Source organism: Copadichromis virginalis, linkage group LG11, assembly GCF_057382275.1.
Source record: "Copadichromis virginalis isolate Kocher_CV1m ecotype Utaka linkage group LG11, C_Virginalis_male_GT1.1, whole genome shotgun sequence".
Lineage (NCBI taxonomy): Eukaryota > Metazoa > Chordata > Actinopteri > Cichliformes > Cichlidae > Copadichromis > Copadichromis virginalis.
Genome location: NC_140628.1, coordinates 7428114 through 7449108, shown reverse-complemented (window position 1 = coordinate 7449108; position 20995 = coordinate 7428114). Strand labels below are relative to the sequence as shown.

At 40.3% G+C, this 20995-nt stretch overlaps 2 protein-coding genes across 4 annotated transcripts in view; one reads left to right on the top strand and one right to left on the bottom strand.

The window, feature by feature from the left end:
* ano10a (anoctamin 10a) overlaps positions 1 to 1621 on the bottom strand; it is a 37280-nt gene extending 35659 nt beyond the window's left edge. Inside the window, exon 1 of one of the 3 annotated variants that reach the window (XM_085472920.1) lies at positions 1556 to 1621. The gene's annotated coding sequence lies outside the window, so the exon portion shown is untranslated. The remainder of the gene's footprint in view (positions 1 to 1555) is intronic. The other 2 variants (XM_085472918.1, XM_085472921.1) reach the window with 2 other exon arrangements.
* Positions 1622 to 1667: 46 nt separating this feature from the next.
* abhd5a (abhydrolase domain containing 5, lysophosphatidic acid acyltransferase a) lies at positions 1668 to 19638 on the top strand. Its single transcript, XM_085472922.1, has 8 exons — positions 1668 to 1835; positions 2974 to 3054; positions 6267 to 6352; positions 8021 to 8396; positions 14072 to 14226; positions 14787 to 14898; positions 15067 to 15253; positions 18604 to 19638. Exons 1-8 carry the CDS (start codon positions 1735 to 1737, stop codon positions 18691 to 18693), a joined length of 1188 nt encoding a protein of 395 aa, XP_085329048.1. The 5' UTR covers positions 1668 to 1734; the 3' UTR covers positions 18694 to 19638.
* Positions 19639 to 20995: the final 1357 nt, after the last annotated feature.

The window sequence follows — 20995 nt, the reverse complement described above, 5'->3', positions numbered from 1 at the left end:
GTTACTTTACAGTGGTCTTGAGCAATAGTTCTCCAGCCTTCTAAAGGTACAAAGAAAAACTTTGTAAATATATGTTTACCAATATATTTATTGGATTTTATATTCATAAATATCCAACACTTTAAACATCTTGAACATATGGCAGTAAGAAAGCAATAAAACCACAAGATACCCAAAAAAACAAAAAGAAATAATTTTTAAAGAAAAGAGAAGGGAAAAAACCCAAAACAAACAAACAAACAAACAAACAAACAAACAAACAAACAAACAACAACAACAACAACAACAAAACAGGAAAAAAACAAAATAAACATGGTACTTTAAAAGTTTTTCTTTGGACTAATACTTACAGTCCATGTATGTGTGTCATTAAAAAAAAATTAAGGAAACTGGACAGATGAGAGCAAAAGTAGCAGTGACAGAACCCCCCCCCCCCCAAAAAAAAAAGAAAAGAAAAGAAAAGAAGATGTATCAATACCAGATGAGAGTCATGAAATAAGACAGAAAAATCCATCAAAGACCCAGGACTTTCAGTCTGATCCAGCTATGGTTCACTGAAGCCATCAAACAGCCTCAGTGGAAGCATGGAAGAAGCTGTTGTTTAGTAAATGAAACAGAGAGCAAAGGCTGAGGTATGCCAACATACACAATAACTGGACTGAAAACCAGTGGAGTGAAAAATCCACATTTGAATTTTTTTGGTTCGATTTTTTTCAATACGTAAAGAAAAGGTCAGAATCAAAGTACAACAGTGACTAACTACAGCCATGTGGAAAACACAGTGGAGGCATGGTGGTGTTGAAGATCTTGTCAAAACTGGTAGAATTATGAATGCAGAAAAGATTTGTCCATCTGGAGAGCTTCTGATTGATAACAGCTAAATATTTAATTGCGGCAATGATCCCAAAAACACTGTGAATGCAGTAAAGGCATACCTTGATGGAAACAAATATAATGGTACACATCCATCCATCATGGATTGGCCTTGCTGGAGCCCAAATCTCAGCGTTATTGAAGCAGTGTGTGATCATCTTCACAAACGGAATGAAAGGCAAACACCCTTCAAGAAGCCTGTTTTTGAAGACCACTTAAATAAATAACAAAGCAAGTGGCCTCAGAGAGTTCAGCTGTGTGGAAAAATAAATGTTGTCATACCAAATATTGACTTTTAAGTCTGTACACTGTGCTTCTAATTATGTTTGCACATAAATCACATCCCATTCGCCTAGCACAATCTAAACGATGTGTGGCTCAAGACTTTTGCACAACACTGTAAATAAAACTTTTTTCTACATGTATCTTTCACGCTGCAGGTTACATGTGCATGAGTACCTGTCCCCATTAAATGTAAGACCTGAAATATCAGATAAGCAAGATAAATGAGTTTAAAGACCGTTGAGAACATTTCTAATGACTTGCAGGATGATTCACCGTAAGAACTGAACCGAAGAGCTGAACAGCAGCAGCTGCCCGCGCAAGCTCAACACTCTTGTGTTACTTTTAAATACCCGAGTAATGTAAAACAAGGAACACAAAACGGAGTTTAAATACTTACCAAGACCCACTTCCCCGATCAGCAGCAATGTTTAGACATGACAGACACGCCAGTTCCGCAAACTCTTCCTGGGTGCGTTTGTTTTACTCTACTAGGAAGAAACGAAGCGGAGATAGGTGGATCCACAGTAGGAATAACACTCCCCCCCCTTGTCTCAGTCAACTGACGCTATAAATGAAATGCGCACAAGCTCGGCAGCTACGTCAGAGCCACGTGACTGTGAGAAGCGTCTCGGGGACTGTCGCGCTATGGCTGAGCAAGCGGTGATCGAGAACAGAGGGTGAGTATTTCTATTAACCTATCACATTCCCCGGCCTGTCAGAGTATGTCTATCCACGGTAATGTTCCTTTATTATTTAACAGACACTAAGTGTTATTGGAACAGCGACACTGTGCACCTTTTCCTGAAAAATGCCCGAGTGTTGTTGTCGAAAGTTAGACAGGCTGTCAGAGAGAGGCACCACTTGGGTCAAGGTAAACCTGCCCCCCCCTCCTCCAACCTCATTAGTTAATTGCTGCCTTCTTGTAAAGTGGCCCGTACTAAATGAGAGTGCTCGAAGACTGCAGAAGGTCGTTGAAAAACTCACCGGTGCTTTGAAGGTATTGTCGGTGTGGTCCACAGAAGTAAAATAACGCTCTTATTGCAAAGCCGCTGGACTGCCATGTTTGTTTTACCTCAGAGATGGTAGAGCAAATTGGAAAACAGGTGTTCTTAGAATCCATCCTACCTCGCAAACCATCCTACCCGTTGTTTCTGTGCATGCGCACAACACGAAATTAAGTAGCGAACCGTCCTACCTTTGTAAATATTAGCTACAAAAATACTCTGATGGGTAAAATTAACTGCCAAACCATCCTACCTTTGTGAATTTCACCTGCAAGCATACTTAAACAGTTAAAATTCAGTGGCGAACCATCCTACCTTTGTTAATAACAGCTACAAACATACTGACGGGTAAAATTAAGTGCCAAACCATGCATGTTTGGCACTTAATTTTACCCGTCAGAGTGAATGTTACCTACAAGATACTTTAATGGGTAAAATGAAGTGGCAAACCATCCTGGCTGTATGAATATGACCTATAAGCATACTCTGATGGGCAAAGTTAAGTTGGTGTTGGAATTACTCTGTGACAGCAGAGTTACGGTAGAACGTTTTGCCAAACTAGGATGGTTTGTCAGAACACCGGTTTTAAACAAGAGTTTTGCAGTGGCGCGAATATTTTTATATTCATGTGCATAAAAAGCCCTCTGGAAATGCACAAAAAACCTTGATAAAACCATAAACTTTTTTTTAAGTGTTATAGTAAATGCTTGATAATTTAAATAATGGAGATGATAGTTTTGCTGTCACGCGTTGTCATCGGCCAGTCCCTGTCCTTTGCCCTCACGCGCTTACTCTTTTATTATATCTCCAGGGTCATTCATAGAATGCTGTCTACTGTTGGTGTTCCCAGTCTGGCCAGGAGTGTGTGGGGCTATGTGGATAAAACAATAAGGTAATGTTATGAGCATCCACACACAGACACAGGTGTGACACTCTTTTACACAAATATCCACCTCCACTCAGACATTAGCTTTCATTATTGTAGCCTCACTTTGTTAGTTTGTATGTGTCACTGTGCAGGTCCAGTTTCCTTTCAGCTGGGTGATTTTCATGAGACTTAGTAGAGTAATAGAACGTAAGCAAAGGGAGAACTAAACGTAAAGTTTTGTGACTCTTTAACTTACCTTTCACAATAACACACAGGGTGTCTCCTGCGTTTTGATAACCCTGGCAAACTCACGGGTTTATCAAGTAATTGCGTCTCCAACAATTGAGTCCAACACATGTATGTTAACAGGCTGAGACTAAATGGTTGCTTATCAGTGCAAAGCAATATAAATGAGCAGCACCACCCCGATTAACAAAAACCTGTTCAAAAGGCATTGAAATTGACGTTTCCAGACTTGTAAAAGGCATTTAGAGTGGGTTAAAAGTGAAAGTGCAGTTCACAAATCACAGCCATCTCCTTGAGGTGTTCTGCATTATAAGGTGAAGACCCTACAATAATGCAGAGAAAACCCCAACAGCAGCCCAGATGAGAAACACATGCGCATATAGCGTAAATGTGCTTTTATGTTAAAAAAATAATTAAGTACAACTAGTTTTGGATTGAACCTTCAGGACCTTCCTTGCTGCCCAAGCATCATGTGTAATGATTTGAAAAAGAAAACGACAGCCATGGGGGGTGGAGGACAGTCTTAAAATGAGCAAAATGACCAATGAGCTCCCCAAACAGTAAAACCTTCATGGGGGGGGAGATGATCAGAGCAGTTAAATTAGGCTAATTTTTAAGTCTGTGACTCTAGTTGTGCCTAAACAACACAGTAATGAGGCTGCTTCATTATGTCTGCCACATGTTGGAAAGGACTTTATGTGAGTTCTCTTGCAGTACTGACTTATTTAAAACAGAGGACCACTCAGGCAGCACAGATTCACACCAAGGCCAATGCCATACTTGATCAATTTAAAGCTAATTTTGAGGCTGCTTTGTTTTGAGGCTGCGCTGCTGCTGCTCACTTAGAAAATAGACAGAAAAATCCTTGGTGTGTGTGTGTGTGTGTGTGTCACATTTGTTTAATTGTAAGAATTATTAGAAGTAGGCTTAGGTAAATGTTGAAACATGTGAAAGGGACTGATTAAAATCGCATCAATCACGTCCTGTATCGATGTCTCAGAATTCAAGGTGACATATTCAGGTGTTCTATCCACTTAGCAGCCGAAAACCTTACAGACACACAGACAAACAATTTAAGTTGCCCTTTATCAAAACAGCTGTAGCTAGTGAAAAGGACAAATAGTCCTTTATCAAAACAGTTGGAGATAAGATAAGATAGAACTTTATTAATCCCTCGGGTCGGTTCCTCTGGGAAATTCGATATGAATGTTTTGATAATTACTAAGTTAACAAGATGTCTATGGTTAGACTCTGTAAAGAAGGCCTTGTTAAAGAAACTAATGTGACCGATGTCAGGGAAGGAGAACATTGAGTCAAGTGTAGTGTGACGACAGCCGTTTGTTTCCTCTTTTGATGTCTCTGCGTGTTGCTACATGAGGTTTGCATGTCACAGAAGAACATTTTGTTGTTATGGTTTTTGTTTTGGGGTTTTGTTTTTTTTGGGGGGGGGGGGTTGACTTGCCTAAAGACAAAAGAAAGCAAAGAAACTAAATTTTTGTGTCACAGCTTTGTGCTCTGTTATGCTTTTCCCTCAAGACCACACTGGGCCAGTGGAGGAAAGCAGAAGAGCTTATTTCAGAGCCAGCTGTGAAGTAAGAAGTTGCTTTCCCACACAGAGCAGCTAATGGAGAGGTCATGAGATATGACACTTTTACAATAAACACAGCTGTTTAGACATTCAGCCAAAAACCTTTAAGTGTCTCCTTACTCTTAAGTCACACCCTTCTGTAGTTTAGTTATGCCTTCTAGTAGAAGGCCTGCCATAACACGTTGCCATGAATTAGGAATGAAAAAACCTTTTCATTAAAAAAGAACATTGCAGCGTGTGTTGGGTTTGCAACGTTGTATCTGAACAAACCACATGATTTCAGGAACAATGGGACTTGTTAACTAACAGTGTGTCCACATGAATCTGTGCAGAAGTCATGCATGTGAATGTTTACAGAAATATCTCAGATTTATCAACATCAATTTAACATTGCTTCTGCTCATTATTTACAGTTTTCCAGAGTACCAAAAACCACAAAATGCTCAAAATTACAATTTAAAAAAAAATCACACAAAAAACCCCAAAGTGGAAAGATGTAGGCTTTTACCTCTCCATCAATGTTATTCCATTCATCTGAAAAAAGAAACAAATCCCTTTGGGTATCTTAAGAGATCTGTGCTTAAATAAATACCTCACAAACGGCATTGGGTCAGAATTTTCTCTCAACAGTATGGGAGACTGATAAAGTCATACAGAGAAGCATTAATACAACGTATTGGTTCCTAAAGCATAAAGCTTCATGGATGCTTCATATTAAGGACTGCTCTGTTACATTAAAATACCAACACGGAACAATCTAAACATTCAGTGTGAGGACTCCATGAAGAACTAAATGACAAAGCGATCTCTCCCTGGCAATGCAAAACTAAATTAACACTCCTAACAGCAAATGTAGAAACCTTATCAGTTGAAAAATATGGTGTATATTTATTTTTCTGCATGAAATTGTTTGCACAATTTTGCATTTTGCAATTTGTTATCAAATCATATTTGGATCATTTATTTTTTACCCAGATTTTGCACTCTGGAAACTCCAACAAAAACATACACCATAAGGCTACAGTCTTATGGTGTATGTTCACACCTTTAAACCACTACATTTTTCAAAGCATCTGTGATAAATTCTGATGGTAATTTTGTGTATCAAGCCTGTTTTTTGCTTGCTTAACCTGTTAGTAACCCTGATTGTTTAGCGTGTTGCAAAACGCAGTCCAAGCGGTAGAAAGATGAGAAATGAGTTAAGTGAGGACCATACAGTAAGAGTCTGGTTAGCTAGGAGTCAATGTTCTGTGGTGCAGGTTTGTGTTATGAATCTTAGCCCTACGACTGTGAGTACCCCAAAGCAGCATGATGATGAATCATTATTATAATGATGAACGTTTGAAATATTAATATAAGGCAAACCATTCATATTCATACTGTTGTGCTTTTGTGTACGTAGGTGGTGCTGGATTCCCAACTGGCTGCCATCGTGGTGTCCAACTTCAAAGAGCCATCTGCAAGCTTCAGAGGAGAAGATGCTGCAGTGTAAGGATAAACCCAGTGTAATTTTTTTATTTTTTTTTTTTATTTAAAACATACACTTTTTGTACAGTGTGCAAAAGTAAAAACTCACCCACCTGTGGTCACTCACTCAAACACAACCTGTTTTGCTAAACAAAACCTGTATTGGCTAGAAATCAAATAACTTTTTGTAAATATGAATTAAATCTGCAAGCAGCGATGACCAACACCTTAAGACTTTCTTTGGCAAATTTGAGGTTGCTGCGGTCAGTCACCTTAAAACTGTAGCCCAAAGTGCATAACATGACATTTCTTGTTCCCACTAGGTGGTGCAGTGACCACCATCAAATATGACAGGAGAAATGTTTTCAGGGGCGGAGCCTTATAAAACGTGGGAAGTTTGGTCCAGATTGGACAATGTATGTGTAAATAAGAGGAAACTATATTTTCATGGCGACTGGTTGAAATTTGCCGTGGTACCACGGCCACGCCCTTTGAAGAAAGCTCAAAAGTGTTGCAATTTAATATGGCCCAGGTCTGTAGTTTAGACTGACCAAATATGAAGTTGATCCTTGGAGGAGTTTGCAACAGTATAATGCCAGGAAGTCGCCAAAATGTCACCTTCAATTCAAAATGGCGGACTTCCTGTTGGGTTTGGGTCAGTGGGCTTCCAGACTTTACGTATGTGTGTACCAAATTTCATTCATGTAACTCAAACCGCATGCTGGTAGTACTACCATAGGTGGCATTATTGAACCATTTCCTACTCTGTACATGAGAAACTTCACCCGTTGCCTACTGGTGGTGGTCAGAGGGCCCGGTGGCGCCAGTGTCCAGCAGCCTCGCCTCTGTCAGTGCCCCCCAGGGTGGCTGTGGCTACAATGTAGCTGCCATCACCAGTGTGTGACTGTGTGTGGATGACTGAATGTGTAACGCGCTTTGGGGTCCTTAGGGACGTGTAAAGCGCTATACAAATACAGGCCATTTACAAACCAATAAAATAAGAAATTTTGCACGTGTTAGATCTGGTGAAAATGTACATGAGGTTTTTTTTTAGCATCTTTAAGTCCTCAAAAATGCAATTGTTGACATAAAATAATAATAAACTGAGCAGATGCGTTGGGCCTTAGCGTGTTTCATGCTAATTACAAAATGTGTCTGAGATCACTTGTAAAGTATGTGTCTTATCGAAGACTACAAACAGCTCAGGGAAAAAGTAACTCATGACTTTCGTTGCTCAAAATTTAAAGGAATATTAGATGTCGGTCTTCCAGAAAATGTCGTGACAACAAGTAGAGAACATTAACCACAGTAGACTAGGAACTTATAAATAAAGTGATTGATGATTACAGCTTTGAAAAATCAAGAAGTTCAGGGGCTGTTTTCTATGAATGACTTTAACCCAACTGTGCCTGCAGGATGTTATTAATGAACCAGTAAGTGTGAGAAATCGCATTGCTCTTGTTTTAGCTTGTTGCCGTGTTTGTGTGTGGTGTTGTTGTGTTTTTTAGTTTGTTTTTTTTTTTGTTTTGTTTTTTAAACCCTTTTGTAGAGAATCTCACTTTTGGTGACGACACCTGATTGATTCAGTAGTATCAAAAAAGAGATGTTATTTAGATTAATGTGAAATGGAATATTTGACCCATCGTAATGTTCTTGTACTTAAAAGTAATCTTGTGCTTTTCTTTTCAGATGTCAGCACTGAATTTACTAAAGTGTTTGTTCCCATCTCCAACGACAATCTTCTGTGGACCCTGATGTTTTGCAATGACCATGTTAAAGATAAAACTCCCTTAGTTCTGCTGCATGGCTTTGGCGGCGGGGTGGGCCTGTGGGCTCAGAATCTGGATGATCTCTCCCAGCATCGGCCTGTCTTTGCACTGGACTTACTGGGTTTTGGCCAGAGCAGCAGGCCTGTGTTCTCAACAGATGCAGCAGAAGCAGAGGATCAGTTTGTCGAGTCCATAGAACAGTGGCGGGCCAGCGTGGGTCTGGAGTCTATGATACTTCTTGGTCACAATCTGGGAGGATACCTCGCTGTGTCATACTCAATTAAATACCCAGGCAGGTGGGTGCAGACAATGGGATTTCTCATATCTTACTGTATCATGACCCACACTGTCTGATACAGAAAGGTGGCAGGTTTGTGTAAAATGTCAGGATCAGAACTGTAGCATAAGCTAAAGTCAGGTTTTAGTCTCTTATTATTATAATGATGCGAGTGTTTTAGGCACTCCATATAGGAGCTCATCTTTTCTAATGTCCACTGTTGGCTAGCAGCTCCTGTCATCTGCAAGAGTGGCTGAAACGGACAGAGTTAATATTGTGATAATCTTTGCATATCATCTCTAACTATTATTTCTATCCTGCCTTTTGAGGGTGGTGTGTGAATGTTGGTCTGCAGAAGTGTTTGGGCCTCTTTACACCTGCTGCCTCACAGCAAACAGCAGGCAGATACTGTCAGGGACTGTTATGGAAAATACAGTGGAGTGTGTCAGTGGACACAAGAAAACTGATTTATCAACACATCAAACAAGTTTGTGTCATAATGTCTCATTTTCTGTCCCCAAGAGCAGCTTGTTGGTCAGATCAGCTAAAGAAAGCCATGTGTTACAGCTGAGAGCTCCAGTGAGCAAGTCGGCAGAGTGTTGATTGCTCTATAAAACCAGAATAATATACCTTTGAATAATCCTTTCATCACTGCTGTAAATGGAACAAATGAAGTGGAACTTGCCTAGGAGGAGAAAAAAGCAGAGTCTGCAGTGAACACTGTTATGAATAATGATTCTGCCCTTTTGCTGTTAACATGATTGTAGCAAAACATGTCAGCATGAGTAGAGGATACAGTTGTAGCGGTGTGCCTTTAGGTGCTGGCAGCCTGTGATAACAGCAGTGTCCTCCAAAACGCTCTCTCCTCCCACTAGACTCTATCTCTCCTGAACCATCTCCTCCTGCCGCAGCTCCAGCTCGGAGCTTCCAGCATTCACCCGGCTCTCCCTAAGCGGCGCCTGATAAAATGTCCTCAATCCCTTATCACCCCTCTTCATCAGGAACACTGAAAATTCCCGCTTCCTGTCTTCTTATTGTTATCTTAGCGTTCCAAATGGTTTTAAGTTATAACTTCAGATGCTCGTGATCAGGCACATGCGTCCCCGATCTGTGCTCACTGCCCCCCCCACCCACCCCCACCCACCCCTCCTCCTTGAACTTCATTCGTATTGGGAACCACAACAATGTGCTCTCTGTACCAGTACAGAGTCCATTAAGACCATGACATGTCAGATTTAAATGGCTTATAATCACCTGTCAGTTTAGCTTCCAGTTGATTATGAAAATGAAAGTAAACTGCTTCATGGTGTCATGTAAATATCAGCCTAGCTCAGGGGTCGGCAACCTGCAGCTCTTTAGTCCTTATTAGAGATGGCACGATACCACTTTATGTCCGATACCAATATCATAAATTTGGATATCTGCCGATACCGATATGATAGTGTTTTTTTGTTTGTTTTTTTTAATATCTTGCTGGTTTTGTATAAGTTCATACTCAAGTTAAAAATAAATAAATAAACAAACCAAAACACTAAAGCTATTCTGTTAGACCTGTATGTTAAAAAATAAAAAAAATACACTGCACCCAAAATATTTCATAGTTCAGCAATAATGATTAATCTAATGAACTTAAACCTACTCCATCCTCCCTATTCTGGTATTTTAAAGAGTAAGCAACCTAACTAATAAGGTTGCAAACTCCCAGCAAAAAAAAAAAATGGGGAACCACCCTCCACCTCATGATGCTTAATTGACGTAAACAACTTCAATTTGCTGCAGTGTGAAAGAAATGCACAGAAATAAATTATTTTTCAAGAATAATTAAATAGATTCAACATCTTTCTTCAACAGAATTGCAGACTGCACAGATGGTATCTTCCCAAAGGAAAAAGTACTATAGCTTACTAGGGTATATTAGACTTAATAGTTATTATATACAGTAATGGACTTCTATACATTTTACATCAGATTAAAACTTTGGGTGTAAAATTCGGATAATTATTTATTAAAAGCTCGACATTTTAAATGAGAATAAGAAAGAAAATGATGTCTTTGTGCCCCCTTTTCCCTATTAATGCCCTATCGGCCCCCCTGGCTAAACTTTGCTAGATCCGCCCCTGCACAGTTACCAGCCGTCAGCTACGTAGAAAAGGATCCTGGTGTAGAAAGTAATATTAAACAAATTCTAACAACAGCTTATCAAGGTTAAACGTGCTGCTGTTGTTCTGCCGCTGTTTTCCTCTTTCTGGCGCGAAGTGGGCCAAAAACAAAGAAGAGAGACAGACTCGCGACACAAAAGCCGATCAGCTGATCATTGATCAGTTTCATGATTGAAGTAGCAGCAGGAGAGAGAGAGAGAGAGAGAGAGACCGGCTTCCACAAGTGTGGAACGCCGTGCAATTTATTGAGACTTTCGACCCCAGGTAGGCCAATTATGGCTCTGCGCAGAGGCTCATTGACCACTTTTCACACACGGTTGCTGTACGCATACAGCCGGCTGTAGCTTTGCAGCTGACAGCCCGACACACACCAACACAACAACATGGATAGCACAGACGTTAAGGCGGCGAGGCGTGACTGCGGGTGCCGCTCAGGTGCGTCCGCCTCCCCTGCAGCAGCGCTGCAGACCACGCCCCGCCACACACATTAACCAGGTAAAATGCATATTTAGGCAGAATTTTGCAAATATCCATTTTTCATTTTTTAGCAGCATAGAGCTTTTTTTTTTCCTCTTTTTTTTTTTTTAAGTCAGGTCAAGGCTCCAAAAGCCCAAAGGTGATATAAGGGGCGGCTCACAACAGTTTTTGTTTGCTACATGGATCATTTTCGTTCAGCTGGGTGTCTTTCCTTTTGTTATATTTAAGAGTTAAAAATGTGTTAATTACAGAAATAAAATGTAATTTTCTCTGTAGCACTTCATGAATTTCATAAGCAACACACCTTAGTTGTTCACACATAGCATAAAAGTAAGAAACAATATAAACAGTGTTATCTTCATTTTAGATGTCAAAAAGTATTTGCGGCTCCCAGTATTTTCTTTTGCATGGAAACCGGGTCCAAATGGCTCTTTGGGTGTTAAAGGTTGCTGACCCTTGGCCTAGCTTGATTGCGACCTGTTATACTGTCAGCCATAGCTGGTTTTGTTCATATTTCTGCAGCACTAAAAACGGCCATCATCATGTCTGAAATGCATTTTAGCTCCCTTCCTGCTTCCTTAAAGCCAGTTTTCTTCTGATAGACTCCACCTTACAAGGGCTGTGTAAGTTTTCATATTAGCAATATCTGATCTTGGTGACCTCAAAAGTCAAAAATAAAACTGTGAAACTGGGCATTTAGAGCCATCTGAAAGTTTTTGGTCCACCGTTCATACTCTGTCATTATCTGAGAATTGTTTAAAATGTACATTCAATGTAGGGCTGGGCGATATGACACAAAATTCATATCTCGATATTTTTTTAGCTGGATGGCAATATAAGATGTATATCTCGATATATATATTTTTAAAGCCATAAAGTAAGAACAAAAAGAGAGTTCTTAGTCAAAGCTGTGTCCCAGATGTCACACAGGCACTTTTATTAACATAGAGCAGATGTACATGAAAAATTACTCAAAAATAAATTATGAGCATTTATTAAATAATAATGCTCCATAAATAAAAGAAAACAATGTTGTTTTTGTGCATAACAAAAAGCTCACAAATGTGCAGTCAAAATGTAAACTAAAAGACGAGCACTATAACAAGGACAGATTTCACAGCTGCTCTGTTCCCAACTTGTACTGCGTGACTGACAACCTGGAGTTTGAAATCCGCTTCGCAACCACGTCTCTTAACAGGTGCCATTTATGGTCCTTATACACAGTAGGGTAATATTACGTTGAAGCACAGTACGTATCACTCCGCGAGGCTCAGCCGTAATGCTCCGACAATCCATCAAGCGCTGCAGCTCCGTAGCTTACCAAAGTCGTACTAAAACATTTTTTGACAGATTGCTGAGCGCCGTGTTCCACATAAAATCGGTGCGCGGCCATCAAGCACAACCAGAATTCATACATAAGGCGCGCTGTCAACTTTTGAGAAAATGAAAGGATTTTAGTCCGTGCAGCACCTCTGGGCTGCGTGGCGTTAGCGTGGTTAGCTCGTTAGCGTGGTTAGCTAGCTAACACGTTGACGCCGTCCAGCCCCACGCACGGGGCGATGCGCAGTAACTCGTTAACGGATTTGCCGTGTCCATCTTGTCGCTTCCTGCAGGTGAAGCGATGGGGGAGGAGGGGGAGTTGTGTTCAGTGAAGGAGAGGCGAGGCCGAGTAACGTTGCGTAAAGACGAAAGTGGACGAAAGAGAGGCAAACTTGCGGCTCCGCAAGTATAATTATAACGTAACATAGACTATATCGATATAAAGGATATTGTCACATCTTATATCTCGTATAAAAATATATCGATATTTTTTAAAAACTCGATATATCGCCCAGCTCTAATTCAATGTAACGGTGTGTGTGTATATATGGCAGAAATAAGCAAAAATAGAATGGATCACCATTATTTAATTGTAAAAAAATACAAAAACAAAACAAAATGCTGTGCCAGAAAAGTTATATTTGGGGGGATGTATTTACTTTCTTGATGAAAAGATGTATGTCACATTCACATCTCTGTTAAAACAAAAAAATAATGCATGCACCAGGATACTGAATGCTTACAGTCATGTGAGGAAAATTAGGACACCCCATTAAGTAATCAGCCCTTTGATATGTGAACTGTTCATAATAATTTCCAATCATGATTTTATGTATTACTGGAAAAGAAAGTGATTGCAATTAAACAACAAGAATGAACATTTGTGAAACATCAAAAAAGATATGAACAAAAATGTTTATTTCAATGGAGAAAAAAGGACACCCTACCCCCTAATAACTAGTGTTGCCCCCTTTGGCTGATATAACCAGCGAGACGGCTTTTGTAGCCTTTTACCAGTCTCTGACATCGATCAGAAGGTTTGCCCCACTCCTCAATGCAGAATTCCTTCAGCTGTGAGATGTTTCTTGCATGTACAGCCTGTTTCAAGTCACCCCACAGCATCTCAATGGGGTTGAGATTAGGGCTTTGACTTGACCATTCCAGGACTCTCCACTTCTTAGTTTTTAGCCAGTCCTTGGTGGATTTGCTGGTATGCTTTGGGTCATTACTGTATACTAGTATTCTATTGTATATGTTGTATATCTTATTCTTCTGTTCCTCTGTCTCTCTTGCTGCATTGAGCATGTGTATGACAAAAGAATTTCCCTCATTAACAGATGGTTTCACATGTTCTTCAAGCACCCTCTGATACGCAGTAGAATTCGTGATGGATTTTATGATAGTGAGCTGGCCAGGTCCTGCTGCAGCAAAGCATCCCCAAACTAGGATACTGCCACCTCCATGCTTGAGTTGGTATGAGGTTCTTTTCTTGGAAGGTAGTATTTGGTTTACGCCAAACATGTCTACTGTTCTGGTGTCCAAAGAATTCAATTTTAGACTCTGGATCTGTCCAAAGAACATTATTCCAGAAGTCGTGGTCTTTGTCTATGTTCGCTCTGGCACTCTTCATTCTGGCCTTTTTAACGTTTTTGTCCTTTAGTTGTAGGTCTGTAAACAATTTATAACTAAAAGAGCAGGTTAACTTTTATTTTTGTTGTGTTTGTTGTCTGGCTTACAGAGTAAAGCACATTGTCCTGGTTGAGCCCTGGGGTTTACCTGATCAACCGGAGACAACAGAACCAGACCGGCCCATCCCTGTGTGGATCAAAGCTCTTGGTGCCATGTTCAGTCCTTTCAACCCCCTGGCTGGCCTGCGACTGGTAGGACCACTGGGTAAGGTGCTAAAAGACAACAAAGTACCACAGTGCTAAAAGCAAACCCACAACCGGACTAGCTTAATAATCCCAGGGAAATGTGTCCATGCTGTGGCACACCAAAATATTGGGGAAAAGCAAAGCTACAACAAAAGTATCAGGAATGGAGATGATGAGCACGTGAAATTTCTTTTTCTTAAATGAGAAGAATGGAAATGAGAGGATGCAATATAATGGGTGAAGATTTTCACTTATTGTCTGGAGACAATAAGTGAAAATGTATGCAGTATGAAACTGGGGGGATGGTTTTATATTAGTTTAATATTGCAGTATCACAGCTAATGTTCTCTTTGCACACCCAGAAAACTAGGAACTGCTTGTTAAAGCAAGTGATGTGACGAGCACAATGTCATTCAGTAGAGTTTTCGTGGTTTTTGCTTTGCCTTTGAAAGGAATTTAAGCCAAAACCTGGGCTCTCCCCAGTGTGACTAATCATGTAAAATGTAATGAGTACTCCTCATCTATTAATGGCTACATGCTTGTGTTTGACACCTCTGTCTCTTCCCTGGTCCCCTGCAGGTCCCACTCTGGTGCAAACACTAAGACCCGACTTCAAGAAAAAGTTCTCCCTCGTGTTCACTGACAACACTGTGCCAGATTACATCTACCACCTGAACGTGCAAAGCCCCAGGTCTGTCTTTCTCTTTTATTAATGCCACTTGTCTCTAAAATGGCCATGGAAGCAATTTCTTCATCACCTTTTCTGCTCTCATCCACGTTTTACTACCTAGTATTATGTTTTGTCATATCCATTTTCTGTCATGTGCTCATTGATTATCTTTTCCTTGTCTTGTCACAGTGGGGAAACTGCTTTTAAGAATATGACTGCGCCATGTGGCTGGGCCAAGAGGCCAATGTTGCAGAGGATTGACCAGCTGCAGTCTGATATCCCCATCACCATCATTTATGGCTCCCGCTCCAGCATAGACTGCATCTCGGGCATCACCCTCAAAAGGATGAGGCCACGCTCTCATGTGGACATCATAGTAAGTTTGTGTGTGTAGATGAATGGATTGATATCCCTTCAAAGGGTGGTTTTTGTTTTGTTTTTTGTTTGTTTGGTTTTTTTTGTTGTTTTTTTTCTCCCCCCTTCCCTCGAAAAACGTAAATTTCACAATACATTTTTAAGGAATAAATTGCCAAAAACAGTTTTGAAAACAAATTTTTGAAGCGAATTTCCTGGCAGTTATTTCATGGTTCAGGCTTCAAACAAAAATCCAACTGTCTTTCTGAATTTGGGTTCCAGATCATCAGTGTGATGACATTTTTATAGACTTTCTAAACTTGTAACTAATTTCTTCACACTTCCTCAAAACCTGCTTTATTGCTAAGATTTATTTATTTTGTATCGAGCTTGAGTTTTCAGATCCAACTGCACAGATCCAACCAACTGCGTTGGACAACAACTGTTCTGTAGCTCAAAGTGAACTGGTAATCTGTATATACAAATGGTAAAATAATACTTTTTACCTCAGACACACAGCTTGATACTTTAGGTCCTTGATGCTTTAGGCCAATCGGCTCTGAAATGACTCCTCTGCCTCCTCAGATGTGGTCTGACATATATTAAGAGTTTAACCTGCCCCACTGACATCCTGAAATATGGACAAAAGTGGTCGTGACACAGTTCCAACTCCTGGATCAAACCATGACATTCTCCCTGCTGCTGCCTGCTTGTGAGAACTGGATGAACCCAGAATCTCAATTTCTTTGTTTTCTTGTTTAGAAACATCAGGACCAGTTCATTACGTATGTTTGTTATACTTAAGTTTTTGAGATCGTCAAATTTAAATATTGGACAAAGATGACACAAGTAAACACAAAATGCAGTTTCTAGGTGTTTGTGTAAATAAAACTTACATGGCTCTGTGTGAAAAAGTGATTTCCTTCTAAACCTAATAACTGGTTGGGCCACGCTTAGCAGCAACAACTGGAATCAGTTGTTTGAAGGAATTCTGACCCACTCATCTTTGCAGAGCTGTAAAAGACTCTCCCCCAGTTGTCGCAGAATTGTTGTAATTCAGCCACACCGGAGGGTTTTTGAGCATGAACCACCTTTTAAGGTCATGCCGCAGCATCTCAATCTGATTCATATCAGGAGTTTGACCAAGCCACTCCAATCTCTTCATTTTTGTTTGTCTTAAGCCATTCAGAGATGGACTTGCTCGTGTGTTTTGCATCATTGTCCTGCTGCAGAACCCAAGTGTGCTTCAGCTTGAGGTCATGAACACTTCAGTGTTACTTTTTGCACCAGAGGTCTTTGGGATCAGTACTGGTTTTTGTTTTGGAACTTAGCCATGTCGGCTGGGCTGACTCTCTTATGGTGGAGTCATGAACACGGTCCTTAACTGAGCCAAGTGAGGCCTGCAGGTCTTGGGATATTGTTCTGGGGTCTTTTGTGACCTCTTGGATGAGTCGTTGCTATGCTCTTGGGGTAATTCTGGTTGGCCAGCCACTTATATTAAGGTTCACCATTGTTAAGGTTTACCATTCAATGATTTTGCCATTTGTGGATAATGGATCTCACTGTGGAGATTGTGGAGTCCCACAGCTCTAGAAGTGGCTTTATAACATTTTCCAGACTGAGAGATCTCAGTTACTTTGTTTCTCATCTGTTCCTGAATTTCCTTGGATCATGGGGATGATGTCTGGCTTTTGAGGACCTTTTTGGCTACTCCACTTTGTCAGGCAGGTCGTATTAAAGTAATGTCTTGATTGAGAACGGGTGGCAGTAATCAGGGTGGCTAGAGAAATTGAACTTGGCTTTCCAAAGATGTGATACACCACCATTAATTATAATGGGAAGGGGGGAGAATCACTTTTTTTTTCACACATGGCCATGAGGGTTTGGATTTTTTTCCCCCCTTTATAATAAACACCTTCATTTAGAAACTGCATTTTGTGTTTACTTGTCATCTTTGTCTCATTTTTAAATTTGTTAGATCTGAAACATTTAAGTGTGACAAACATACAAAAACATGGCAAACACTTTTTTTCACACCGATGTATATGTTACATGGCAATTTGGAATTTTGGGTCATTGTTTTGCAGCACGTTCTGTGTAATGGCCTTTAGGACTGGGTGAGAGTTGGGGTAAGGGTTTAGCACTTAGGGGAAAAAATGGGCAGTTGCTTTCATACACCTGTCAAGGCTGAGGAAGACTGGATGAGCAGCTGCCTAGACAGGTGCAAAACAGACACTGAAACATGATATGCAAAGACATTCTCATTACCACGGACTCGAGACATTTTAATTTCCTAACTCTGTGTTAATGAGTACAGATATATGGGGGAAAATGTCCATTTAAAAAAAACAAAAGAAAAACAAAACTACAGGCTGCTGCAAACAAACAGTCATTATCTGACCTCTACAACAGTGTATTAGGGTGCCATCAAATGGAAAAAAAAAAATATTGATAATATATTATTATTGATTGAAAACAAAGTTGAAACTTCAAGATTAAAGCCTACAAGCTTTTTTTTTTTTTTTTTTTTTTTTTTTTTTTTTTTTTTTTTTTTTTTGGAGAAAAAAGTTGAAATGTGGAGAATTACAGCTGTTGTTTCAACACAGACTGCCACTAACTCAGAGGGTTGCTAGACCCTCTGAGTTAGTGGAATGTTCCTTCAGAATCTGTTTTAGTAATGAGGAAAGAAATGATGCCTCTTTTAGCACAGAAACAGTGCGGTGATCAGTACATGGATGTTGAAAAGAGAGGATTTGCACAAAATGAACTGGCTGGCTATGGTTACAGCCTCGTGCAATACAGAGGATGTATGTTGTATCACAAGAGGGCTGATCAATTTGTTTCACTATATAATTTTAGTTTATTTCAAAAAAATAAATAAAAAAAATACTACTCTGTAAAAGTTGGAGGTTTCGACTAAACCAAAAGAAAAACATTTTGAGGCTTCATCAAATAAAAATCGCTGGACAAAAGACTGATTTGTTGCTTTTGTACATGGGGTTTAGTTTACTTAAGCTTAAAATACATTTGTTTAATGAATTATATAAAAGAAAACCTCTCAGTTTAGCAGACTTCCACAGATTCAGTGCCTTAAGCATGATTGCTCCACATGCAATTATGTGTATATTGACACATCAAAGGTAAATTTTTCTGCCATGAAGAACCGTGGAACTGACTGTATGGAGGCTTGAAATAAAACTGATGCATGCTGTAAATTTGAATGTTACTTTCCATCTTTGTTTTATGAAAACTATAAACCGGAGACACAGCCCTCCTCGTTAAAATCATGACCTCCCTTTATGACATGCCTTTATATAGTTTCCATAATTTTTAATTGGCTGCTTCCCTTCTGATTCTCTTCCCTTCCTGCAGACAATCCGTGGAGCCGGTCACTATGTGTATGCCGACCAGCCTGAGGACTTTAACTACAAGGTCTTGGAAGCATGTAACAAACTGGAATGAAGGCAGAGACGAGCTTGAATGTTGAACTCCGGTGGGGGAAAAACGGGGACGGACATCATTCTGTCACACACTGTGGAACCTCAGAATCCCACTTTCCCAAAGGACAAAAATAAGTGTTTGCACATTAAAAATATTGCAAAGTGAACAGTGGCCTGGTGTGACTCGTACATGTTCTATCATCTGACCAGTGAGTCAGCTGTATTCTCGGAAACTTGGTGAATGGTGACTCTGAGTTGACATCACTGACTGGGGCCTGTTGGCCTCCATCACATGCTTATTTTGCAGCACACAGAATCTTGTGGCTGTAGCGTCACTTGTTTTTTCTTTGTTATAAAGGTTTTTGGGGTTTTTTTTTTTTTTTAAAATTGCCTCTCCCAAATGCAGTAACCTCAGTGTTAAGTGAATGCAGGTGATTATCACCTTTTAATACCATTTATAAACTATTTCATGTAAAAACTGTTGAAAGATAAATTATCACATTATTTTTTCTATTTCTGTGAGATACTGAGAATGAATATTTTAGCATGCTTATTTCATAAATCCAATGACAGCTGCACTAATAATGATATGAATATTAATATGATCACTTGAGTGATGTCTCACTGAAGCACAACGGGTATTTAAGAGTTACAGTTACAATGTCATGTATTTGGTGTCCCATGCATTGTGTTCAGCCTATGGTTTGTGGTTTTTCCCATTTGATTCTGATACAGATACAAAACCTCGGCATACAGGACCACTGCATCAGCAACAGGAAGAGGTTTTAAATGAATCTGCTTCCAATAATAGCACGTGTCCTCTGTAATGTGCTTTCCTGCCAAACACAAGTGGTCGTTTCATCTGCAATAACTGTGAATATCACCATAAACCCTCTGTTGTACTCCTCCTGTTTTTGACTGCTCTATTTGCATAAGTTATATATATTTATATAAAGACTAAAGTGGCTTCATAGTGTAATGTTCTGCACATTTGTCTGGCAAAAAAATCCTGGAAGGAGACAAAAACCTCGTTGGCTTAGCATCAGGAAGGATGTCTGGTTTAAATTTAAAAATTAAAACTTTCAAATTAAACGTGGAGCTTTCTGTTGTGATGACCTCCTGTGAACGAGGGAGCAGCTGAAAGTAGCTTTATAATAGTCCATGTTATGGAGCGTATCATGTAATGCAGGCAGTATATTCCATATTATTTATAACGGCATAAAGATACTATAGATTTCAGCCTGGCAGTGTGGATCTATACAGCCTTACTGTAACAGTGGCTACTGTGACAATATGCGATATTTTGGTGCGCTCTATGGATTTTTGTCATAGACTATTAAAAGACAGACACACACACACACACACAGTTACAAGTACCTGGGGATCCCGCAGGCAGATGGGAACCATGAAGAGGCCGCTAGAAAGGCTGCAACCACCAAGTAGGCAAGTCCTGAGGAGTCAGCTGAACGATAAGAACAAGAGCCGGGCTATCAACACGTACGCCCTGCCCGTGATCAGGTACCCTGCTGGGGTAATAGGCTGGCCAAAGGAGGAGATAGAAGCCACTGACATAAAGACAAGAAAGCTCCTTACCATGCATGGAGGGTTTCACCCCAAGTCCAGCACCCTGAGGCTGTACGCTAAGCGGAAGGAAGGGGGCCGGGGACTGGTGAGTGTCAGCACCACAGTCCAGGATGAGACAACAAACATCCAAGAATACATTGGGAAGATGGCCCCAACTGACCGAGTGCTCAGTGAATACCTCAGGCAGCAGAAACCCAAGAAAGAGGAGGGAGACGAGGAACCATCATGGAAGGACAGGGCCCTGCACGGTATGTACCACCGGCAGATAGAGGAGGTGGCTGATATCCAGAAATCCTACCAGTGGCTGGACAAAGCTGGTGGACTGAAAGACAGCACAGAGGCACTAATCATGGCAGCACAAGAACAAGCTCTGAGTACAAGATCCATAGAGGCTGGGGTCTATCACACCAGGCAAGACCCCAGGTGCAGGCTGTGTAAAGATGCCCCAGAGACAATCCAGCACATAACAGCAGGGTGCAAGATGCTAGCAGGCAAGGCATACATGGAACGCCATAACCAAGTGGCCGGCATAGTGTACAGGAACATCTGTGCCGAGTATAACCTGGAAGTCCCAAGGTCAAAATGGGAGATGCCCCCAAGGATGGTGGAGAATGACCGAGCTAAGATCCTGTGGGACTTCCAGATACAGGCGGACAAAATGGTGGTATATATATATATATGTATATATATATATATATATATATATATATATATATATATATATATATATGTGTGTGTGT

Excerpts from the sequence above, each read along its gene's own strand:
- abhd5a (XM_085472922.1), top strand. The coding sequence starts at position 1,735 with ATGCGCACAAGCTCGGCAGCTACGTCAGAGCCACGTGACTGTGAGAAG. Across the intron at positions 1,836-2,973 it reads GCGGTGATCGAGAACAGAGG|GGTCATTCATAGAATGCTGT; the intron begins GTGAGTATTTCT and ends TTATATCTCCAG. Across the intron at positions 14,899-15,066 it reads CTGAACGTGCAAAGCCCCAG|TGGGGAAACTGCTTTTAAGA; the intron begins GTCTGTCTTTCT and ends GTCTTGTCACAG.